The sequence below is a fragment of the Anoplopoma fimbria genome, unplaced genomic scaffold (assembly GCF_027596085.1).
Source record: "Anoplopoma fimbria isolate UVic2021 breed Golden Eagle Sablefish unplaced genomic scaffold, Afim_UVic_2022 Un_contig_8844_pilon_pilon, whole genome shotgun sequence".
Taxonomy (NCBI): Eukaryota; Metazoa; Chordata; class Actinopteri; order Perciformes; family Anoplopomatidae; genus Anoplopoma; species Anoplopoma fimbria.
This window is the reverse complement of record NW_026553451.1, coordinates 7,034-17,897: the sequence shown is the minus strand read 5'-3', so window position 1 is coordinate 17,897 and position 10,864 is coordinate 7,034. Positions and strand designations below refer to the sequence as shown.

At 39.7% G+C, this 10,864-nt stretch overlaps 1 protein-coding gene across 1 annotated transcript; it reads left to right on the top strand.

The window, feature by feature from the left end:
- The first annotated feature begins 1,004 nt into the window (after positions 1-1,004).
- Positions 1,005-10,384, top strand: LOC129116529 (ankyrin repeat domain-containing protein 46-like). The gene is given in 5 exon segments (XM_054627380.1): positions 1,005-1,126; positions 3,767-3,925; positions 3,928-4,108; positions 9,221-9,379; positions 9,954-10,384. Coding segments are annotated over 4 exon segments (684 nt in total). The 5' UTR covers positions 1,005-1,126; positions 3,767-3,798; the 3' UTR covers positions 10,171-10,384.
- Positions 10,385-10,864: the final 480 nt, after the last annotated feature.

The following is a 10,864-nucleotide window of genomic DNA, read 5'->3' as shown; positions in this document are numbered from 1 at the left end:
CTATGGAAAGAACTAAAGATCAGAGTTCATAGAAGAGGCCCACAGAACCTTCAAGATTTGAAGACTGTTTGTGTGGAAGAATGGGCCAAAATCACACCTGAGCAATGCATGCCACTAGTTTCTCCATACAGGAGGCGTCTTCAAGCTGTCATTACCAACAAAGGCTTTTGTACGAAGTATTAAATACATTTCAGTAAGCGTGTTCAATACTTTTTCCCTGTGTCATTCCGTTTTATTACACACAACTTAATTTCTAAATTTATTTGTTTGGTCTTTGTATGTATGATTACTTGGGTTGTACTGACACCTGGTGAACATTTCATGTCAATAGCACCTTCAGAAATATATATATTTACTGAGGAAAAATGGTGACGTGTTCAATACTTATTTTACCCGCTGTATATACAGTACCAGTCAAAAGTTTGGACATTTCTCATTCAATGGTTTTTCTTTATTTTTATTTTTATTTTTTCCTACATTGTTGATTAATATTGAAGACATCCAAACTATGAAGGAACACATATGGAATGATGTGGTAAACAAACAAATGCTCAACAAACCAGAATATGTTTTATATTTTAGATTCTTCAAAGTAGTTGAATGAGAAGGTGTGTCCACACTTTTGACTGGTACTGATACAGTATAAAATAACTATAAGATGACAACAGAAAAATGGTGACGTGTTCAATACTTATTTTACCCGCTGTATATATATATATATATTTTTTTTAGTTATTGTGGATTTTTATTTTTCTTATTTACTTATTTATAATTTTAATTAATAATATTGTTTTACTATGTCTCTTGTTTGCACTATCTCTATGCTGCTGTAATCCTGTAAATGTTCTTATCTTAATATTTGTGATGAACTGAAGGATGAAGCTTTATTAGTTTAGAAAACCCTCCTCCTCCTTCAGATAAATAAACTCTCCCTGATTTAGGATTATCTTGTTTTATTTTTAAATGAATGAATGGACGTGCAGTACCTGTCATGACCCCTCCAGGCCTCTAGGGGGCGACAGAGGCCGCGCTGTGTTTCCGGCTCAGCATCACAACAACAGCTGCTAGCAGCGTTAGCTCAAAGGCGAACTGTGTTTTTTTCTGCTAATTGGGGACATATTAACAGGTTAGTAACGCAGCAGACGGACAACACAGCTTCTTAAAGGCGTGTTTACTTCGCATGCACGTTTCTGGAATCATTAAAACACGTGTTAGCATGTTTTAAAACGTTAGCATGCTAGCTAGCATTAGCTCCGCTAGCTGATGCTACATGTAGCCAGCTAGCTGAAACGTGGATTCTTCAGATGTTTGTGTGACTTTGTGTGGATATAAAGGAGCTTAAAGGGTGTTTGTGTCTGTTGTGTGTACATATATTGTTCATAATAATGTTATATGCTGTGTTGTTAGTTAATAATGTGCACAAATACATGAAACTGATTAGATAAATGTGGAATAACATGCAAAGTATTTGACTTTTACTCCCCAATTTAAGGTAGAAAAGTTGCTGAATCAAAAGCTCAGGATGGATGGATAGATAGATGTTCCTTTATTGATCCTTTATTGATCCTCATGGGGGGATTCAGGTGTTACAGCAGCTCAAGTACAGAGATAATAAATAAAAGATGTTATACAATAAAATACAAAAGAACTATAAGACAACAAGAAAGTGAGGTATGAAGTATAACTAAGTATTAACTATATTAATACACAAAATGTACAGTATATATACAGTATAAAATAACTATAAGACAACAACAAACAATATGTATGTATATATATATGTATATATATATATACATATTGCTACATTGTAGATTAATATTGAAGACATCCAAACTATGAAGGAACACATATGGAATTATGTGGTAAACAAACAAATGCTCAACAAACCAGAATATGTTTTATATTTTAGATTCTTCAAAGTAGTTGAATGAGAAGGTGTGTCCAAACTTTTGACTGGTACTGTATACAGTATAAAATAACTATAAGATGACAACAAACAACAAGATACAGTAAAAGATCCAGTGAAGTGAGGTATGAAGTATAAACTATATTAATATACAAAATGTACAGTATATCTACATGTGTGCAGTGTGCAATATTTCGCATGAGTCCAGTGCAGGAGAAAGTGTGGGGAGTAGACATGTACAGTGTTATTGTGTTGTTTTATGATGACAGTGGGCACAAATACAGTTGTTTGTGTTAGTTAGAGGTATAACCTGAGTCAGACCAGAGTCTAATGCTTTAATTCTTCAAGTGTTCTTGTTCTTGAAGTTTTCTAGGATTTCTTGGAATACTTTTTAAACATGCATCACACATTCTATTCATAAGTAAATATGGCGAAAAGAAAGATAATGAGGGTGCGTTACAACTGCTTAAATACCAATTTTGTGTTGGTCATAAATGCCCGGATGTATATTACCAGGAATTCCTGAGTATTCCTTGAACTGCTCATGATTTATAGATATGTAACCTGTGTGAGGGTTACATATGGAGACATTGCTTTCTATTAATGAGTCACTTGGAAAAAGGACATTTTAAAGTTCAGATAAAACAGCATATCCTGCACTATATGAGGGATTGTCTCAATTTTTTTTTTTATATAGAAAGCATTTGTTTAAGGTCTTGATTTAAAGATCTTTTCAATAATTGCAGCAGACGCCTCAGTGAAACAAATCAATCATCTTCACAAACATAGAGAGTCAGTAAACAGTACTGTCAGTATGTGTGGAACCGTGTGTAGCAAGCTAAACTAAACTGCAGCCGTTTCAGCCAAAGAAGAGGGACATCCATGTTCAGGTGGAGGACAATCAACAACCTGAAAGACAAATTATAGTCAGCAAACAAGACACAGACCCCAAATATAAAGGGAGGGGTCTCCCACTGTGTAAATAAAAGAGAGACTCTTTTATTTACACAGTGGGAGAGTGACTTCATTCTCGGTTCCCCTGTAGGTAAAACTGCACTACATCTTTACAAAGCAAATACTTGTTTTCTGCGATATTAATGCCCTGGATATCGAATGTAGAAGCTGTTTTGGTTCACTCTCACTGCACTGAAAAGCGCTCTATAAATAAAATGTATTATTATTATTACTAACAAGAACAAACACTTGCTCTTATGCTTCCCTTATTTAAACTCTCTTCAGCGTCTTTTACATTGATTTAGTAGTTCATTTGACATATTTACCAAAATACATGATTAAAAAAAGTATTAAGAATACTACAAATTAGAAGTAGAAATGTGCTTAAGTGGGGGCCACTTACTGACGGGGACCATTGTTTTGCATAGTGACACTATTCTAGCTGGACCTCAGTATTTGAAGTTGCATTTTATCTGACTCCAATTCACCATCATTGGTACAGAAGCTTTTTCTATACAAATCTATTTTATTTATTGCAAATCAAGTGGGAGTCGGCTATCACCTTGACTTCTAAAATTCATATTCAAACAAACCCTCACATCACAGGCTACATTACTGTTTTAAGCCAGCGATACCCCTTAGACTTTATGCTTTGTGCTGCTACAGACAATGCAAAATATTTTCCAAAATTCTGGTTTATTGTTCTTATTATTTATAGTTCCGTATAAAGCCTGTGTTTGCTTTCTTTGTGCTTTATGGACCTAAAAGTTTGATCAATGATATAAATGCTGGTAGATCCTCATAAGGATTCCTTTTCCTCAAACATGTCTGCTATTCAGTGCATTTAAATGATGGTGAGACTTAAACATATGTCCCGTCTTTCCTCTTTGATCCTCGATGCAGGTACGCTGGAATTTTCTGATACCCACTCGGACATGTCCTATGTCTTCATCAACGACTCGTCGCAGACCAACGTGCCTCTGCTGCAGGCCTGCATCGATGGAGACCTGCCCTTCGCCAAGCGGCTCCTGGAGACGGGATGCGACCCCAACATTCGGGACAACCGGGCCGCACCGGCCTGCACCTAGCCGCCGCCCGGGGGAACGTGGAGATATGCCGCCTCCTGCACAAGTTCGGGGCCGATCTGCTGGCGACTGATTATCAAGGAAACACGGCGCTGCATCTGTGTGGTCATGTTGATACCATACAGTTCCTGGTTTCCAACGGGCTGAAGATCGACATCTGGTAAGACACGTGATGGTGGATTTTACCTTCCCATTCCTGCAGCTTTCTATCCCCCTCTACATTTACCGTCCATGTCTCATCTCCTGTGTTTTATGGCTTTTTTCTCCTTATCCCTAAACTTGACCTTGTAAATTTGTTATGAAATGTGCTACACAAAATCCAGCATTTAGTATAAAGTGTCTTAAGTATTAACTTTTGAGAGTTTGGTCAAATCTTTTACCCTGCAGATGGCCAACAGTGAGAGGTGAGCCAGATGTGGGAGAGTGTGAGGGATTATGGACTGTGTGTGTGTGTGTGTGTGTGTGAGCTGCACAGTACCCTCAGGGGATTCACTAGATGTTTGCAGTCGTTTGTAGAAAGGCAGAATGACTGACTCGCCCTTGCTTTCTTTTTAATGACTCACCTGCAGCTTTCTATCCCCCTCTACATTTACTGTCCAAATCTCATATCCTGTCTGCAAATTTCCCCGCTGTGGGACTAATAAAGGATTATCTTATCTTATTTTATCTTTTATGGCTTTTTTCTCCTTATCCCTAAACTTGACCTTGTAAATTTGTTATGAAATGTGTTACACAAAATCCAGCATTTAGTATAAAGTGTCTTAAGTAATAACCTTTGAGAGTTTGGTCAAACCCTGGTAACTTTTTGCCTGTTAAGTCTTGGCATGAATTTAAGCAAAGGGGCTATTTCTTTGCTAACAATCGTGGGTGGGTTTTGGGTTCAAACTCCACCTTGTGCTTACTGCAGTGCTACACATTAAGTGTTTTGTCTTGCAGTCTTTGTGGTGAATGGATGTTAATGTATTTGAAAGTCGTTTCATAATGATTAACTGTTCAAACCATCCTCTTTGTATGACAGAATTACTTTTTTTGCAAGCCAATCAGAACTGCAGCTAATACTACTTGTAGACCGATGCTAAAGGATGCTAATGCTACATCTGGAGCAGATTCAAGCACTGATACATTAAGAAACCATGCTAAAAAAAGAATATGTCCTGCTTCTGTTTTGTGCATGTAAACACTAAATGCTAGGTTCAGAAACCTGAATAAACCCTGATCCCTATTTTGAGATGAATCCTGGCTGGAGTACTCTGGTAGATACTGGATACTGTGGCTTATTGAAGTACAGGTTTCTGATCATTTCCTGTTCCGCGTGCTGATCTGACATCAGCTCACGTTACCTCGTAAATAAGTATGTTGTTGTTTTCCATCACCAGTAATTTAACAACGGCGGTATATTCGAAAGCTAATTTAGTCAACCACAGCTCATTCTCAGTTCATGAAATGACTCAGTCGTTGCCGAGATGAGGGAAATGTTCAGGGGACAGGAAACACTATGCATGTAAACCTTCATACTGACGGATACTGATAAGATCACGTCATACTAATAACCAGGTTTCTCATATATTATGTAAAAATCATAACCTGAATAGGATCAGCGTGACACTTTAAAACAAAGACATCACTGAAATCAAGCGGAATGCAGAAAAGAGGAAGAATACTAGATAGAATGTAAAAAGGAACTGAAACGGGTGTAATAGGTTTGATGAGGCAGGGAGGTTGTTTTATCATATCCTCTCACTCTATCTGTCTCACTTTGGGGTGTGTGTGTGTGTGTGTGTGTGTGTGTGTGTGTGTGTGTGTGTGTGTGTGTGTGTGTGTGTGTGTGTGTGTGTGTGTGTGTGTGTGTGTGTGTGTGTGTGTGTGTGTGTGTGTGTGTGTGTGTGTGTTTTAGCTGCACAGTACCCTCGGGATTCACTAGATCTTTGCAGTCGATTGTAGAATGACTCACCCTTGACTCAAGAGTGAATCTGCAAAGGTGTGAAAATGTTCTTACCACATTACCAAAATGTATTTAAAGGCTGATGAGTTAAATCAGCACATCCCTCCCCAGAACAGTCGAGGGGATGTGAATCTCTCGTAGTTTCCCACATTAGCTGAACGAACAGAGAGCTATTGTATTTCACAAGTTAGCAGAAAACATAAAACTGTCACACAGGAGTTTTTCAAGTGTCGATTATTTAAGATTCCGTTTAAGGTGTGTTGAATCAGCTAAATAAACACTGCAGTGATTTGTGTGCCTTCATCATCCTCTCCTCCAGGCTGTAAAAACACATGTCAACAGATCATTAAACATAGCCCTAGAAGATAATGACTCATGAATTTCAGCCTGCATGAAATACGTCATGAAACTCAACCGCTGTTGGCATTTTCTCATATATTAAGAATGCTTCTCTTCATCTCAGGACAGCATGATTCGGGGGAAATACTAGCTGACATGGAAGAATAATTAAAACTTGTGTTTTTTGGCTGAAAATATGCCATTGAAGATCGGCCTTTATGCTTTCTAGTTGCCGATTCCTGTTGAACCGGTTTCGTGGGCGGCAAGAAATATTTTCTGTGACGGGGTTGGAAAAAAAAATAGTTTGCCAATATGCCAATATGCTAATATGCCAACAGACAATCTGCAATAGGTATCAGCTGCAAAGACAACATCCCAGTTCTGTGGCAGACAAACATTCATGATACTTATGAGTTGATGTCACGATTATCCCGGCCAAAATAATATCAATTAACGATATTATCCCGATTCTCATCAAACTATGCTCAAAACTAAACCATCCAGCAATCACTTCACCGTACATTTTGTTTTCATTGAATGGGACACACATGTTTCAGTAGAGAGCTTCCTATTTAAGTGAAAAACAAACCTAGAATCTTAAGTAAGGCTAATCAAATCTTAATGAAAGGATTCATTAAAAAATAGTGTGATTCTGTTCTTTCTTACATGATAAATCCTGTATGTTATACTATGCAGCATTTTCCTAAAAGCAATTTTTATACTCATACAAAATGAATTCCTCTCAATCCTCGCTTATGACCCCTTACAAGTGTTTGTCAGAGACTGTATCTGCAGAGACCTCGCCCTCTGCCTTGATTTGCTGTTCACTTCTTATTTGGCTGTGAACGTTTCTAGGCCTCAGCCTTTGGTCCGTGGGTGTGAAACCCCGAGCAGTGCAGTTGAGAGTTAAATGTAACTAACAGTTTATGAGAAAGACAATGCTAAACACTTTCAGCTGATTTAGATGCAGGTTGTTCTACTCAGATATCAGGAATCAGCAAACAGACATCTGAGAGACATAAATTCTAGGCGTGGTGGTGAACAAACAGCTAAGAGAAATAGCTGGAGGGAGGATGGGGGATGTTTGGCAGCCGGAACCTGCAGAGGAAGTAGCTTCTAAGAGCCTGGGAACTTTTATGGTGATTCAGCAGCATATTTCTTTAAGAAATATGTCAGACTGTTGCGTTGGTTGTCTTAACTTTCATTAGGTTATTTTGTAGAACTCCTCTTCTGTTGACTTTTGATTTACATAACAGAAGTGGCCGTGGGGCAGACACAGTCTCTATAGGGTTTTGGATGGGTAACTGGGTGGGTAACTGGGTGGGTAACTGGATGGGTAACTGGGTGGGTAACTGGGTGGGTAACTGGGTGGGTAAAGTGTGAAAGACTGCAACTCTGCTCCCATATTTACGTTTACCCTTAACCCTGGATAAGATAAAAGATAAGTTATATTATCTTTTGTAAAGATAAGATAAGTTTCAGAGATTGCTAACTCTAACCAGCTAGCTTATGACATGACAACACATGTTGACGTCAGTTTACATGCAGAGCAGGTTTTATTATATATTATTATGGCTTATTTTAGTTCAAGTACAGGCAAATATACTTTACATTGCTTTTTAGTTGATGGTTTACATCTTCAAAGTGTGTGTGCTTGTTTGTGAAGTCGGGTTAGATGGATTTGCCCCGAGTTTACAAGTAGGAACTCTGAATTTGAGTTGCGTTTCATCCCACTTCTTCTAGCAGGAGGTCGGATATTTTCGAGTTTTTAAGTTGGATCTTAATTTTGCCTCATCAGTGTGATTTATTTTTTTTGTAACCGCACGGTGGGTTGGTGCCTTCTCGCTGGCTTCCTTTGATAACGATGCAGATAATACGTTTTGCAGGGCAATCGTTGTCAAAGGAGCACAACAACCAAACAGAGATTTCAGAAAGGGAAAAAAAGAGGCTAAAAATAATTTGAAGCTGAACTTCTCAGCTTTAATAGAGGAAGTATATGTGGAGGAAGTGGGTTAACCTCAATATGTTAATCTAAGGTGGACAACTAACTGTCTTGATCTTCTCATAAAAGGGGAACGGACTCTTGTCTTTTTGAATCTTTTTTGTTTCTAGGCCTCAGCCTTTGGTCCGTGGGTGTGAAACCCCGAGCAGCGCAGTTGAGAGTTAAGTGTTTGGTAACCGGCAGCTTCTGAGAGCCTTTGATCTTTGATGGTGATTCACACATAAGCAGGCAGCAACTGCGTGGCCACATCCTTCAGCTGTCATCAGAGGTCAACATGTCCTCCACCAAATATGGACTGTGACAAACACAAAGAGACAATTTGTTTGTATAGAATGGGGCCAAATTGCAAACTGGCATCACTGAACCAGTTGACAGCATAGTCAGTCAGTAGTCTGCTCTGCTTTCCCAGCACTCTTACAATGTATGCTGCGTTTACAGAACTCATATTCTTCCTGCACGCCAGGGTAATTCTTCATGGTGTAAACCGTTCCGTCGTAATGAGGTTTGACAGGAGGAGAATCAGGAGAAAGTGTTGTCACATGTTGTTATCACCTCCCAGACTGCCACATAAAGCAGATGTTAAGTGAGGAGGGCTGATGAAGGCCCTCCATGTCACATGCTAAAGGTATTTAGAGGTAATGAACGGGGAATAAAAGCTTATCAAAAGAAATTTGGATAGAAAGCGGTATTGCATTAAAATCAACAGGGAGACTCTAAAGTTTAGAGCCTCCCTGTTGATTTTATTTCAGTAGAGATGTGAAACTTGAAGCGCCCAATTGTGATTGTGCATTATACAAACATTAACTGTGCATGTATCTCTCTTTTACTGACAGTACACTGCCCTGACATGAATACTTTCCTAACACTTCCCCGTGAACGTACAGTTTTGAAACGTGTTTTCCCTTTTTTATTAAGTGGCCGTTCTTGACATTCCCTCCAGTCTTCCCTTTGATCTCACAGTGTGTCTGTCGGTTGTTCTGCTTCAACAGCAACCACAACGGCTCCACCCCTCTGGTGCTGGCGAAGAGACGCGGCGTCAACAAGGACGCCATCCGTCTGCTGGAAGGACTGGAGGAGCAGGAGGTGAAGGGCTTCAACAGAGGACCCCACTCCAAACTGGAGACCATGCAGATGGCCGACAGTGAGAGGTGAGCCAGACGTGGGAGAGTGTGAGGGATGATGGACTGTGTGTGTGTGTGATTGTGTGTGTGTGTGTGTGTGTGTGTGTGTGTGTGTGTGTGTGTGTGTGTGTGTGTGTGTGTGTGTGTGTGTGTGTGTGTGTTGTGTTGTGAAAGACAAACATTTAAACCAAAAATGTCTCTTAAAGGATGTATTTTAGTTTGTTTTGACTGAGAGCAGTGATGAGGACATACGCCGGCACACGTTTCTTATATCAGGTGTCATGACTTGCTTGGACCGAAAAAAAACTGTCGCTCATTCATGTTCAAAGAAGAAACTGATCTGAAAAAATCATCTTCCTTCTTCCCCATGACTCTGACACATAAACAGGAAGTTTAGCCCAAAAGCACCTAAAACTTTGCTTCCATCCACATTTTCTTTGCGATTATAAGCCGTCATGAGCCAGTACAATGGCCGCAGATTTCTCAATCAAGATGGCAACTGCTGCCACTGACCTTAAACACAGTCACAGTGAAGCTGCATGCAAGAGTCAAAAGGTGGAGTATAGATCGTATTGATAACAGTGATTGTCCTCCGTCACAGTGCGATGGAGAGCCACTCCTTACTCAACCCCAACCTGCAGAGCAGCGAGGGGGTCCTGTCCAGCTTCAGGACCACCTGGCAGGAGTTTGTGGAGGACCTGGGCTTCTGGAGGGTGCTGCTGCTGCTGGTGGTCATCGCCCTGCTGTCCCTGGGCATCGCCTACTACGTCAGCGGAGTCCTGCCGTTCTCCACCAGCCAGCTGGAGCTGGTGCACTGAGGGAGGAGGCGGCGTGGTGAAGAAGACGCATGGGTTATGGGAGGTAGTGGAGTAAGTTCTGCTTTCCGCTGTGTTTAGACCAGAGCAGAAACCCAGATTTGTGTTTATTTGCAGCCCAGATCTTTCTCGTGGTTATCCAAACACGGAAGCAGCATATTGTATTGTTGGGAAAAGTATTCTAAAAAAGCAGCGATCCAAAAGAACAAAACTCTCTCTCTCCATTAATAAAAACAACTTGTAAAGCTTGAGGAGATTAGCAGGAGGATTTAGGAAGTGTCTCATATTAAGAACATAATGTTTGCTTGTTTAAATATTATGTAACATATCCCCTTTAAAATACCATCACAGTTGGAGCTGCTTTTAAAACCGAGCGAGAGAGAAAACACGACGCTCTGGTTTTGTTTTTAATGCCGTATGACACCTTTTTCATTTCATTCATATTGTATCTTCTGTTACAAACTGTATATTGCCAATGTTTTGTATCTTCTACTTTCTTATTTGTCTGATCTTTCACTTGTGTTATTTATCAAATATCCTCTGTGTTTATTTTCCTGCATACTGTAATGTTTACTCTCGCTTCCTTTAGCTGCTTTATTTTATTCCAGCTGGAGACAGTTTAGTTATAATTACTGCAAATGGACTCACTTCAGTCTGTTTACATAACAGATTAGAAAAGCACCTTGACTGTGTGCCT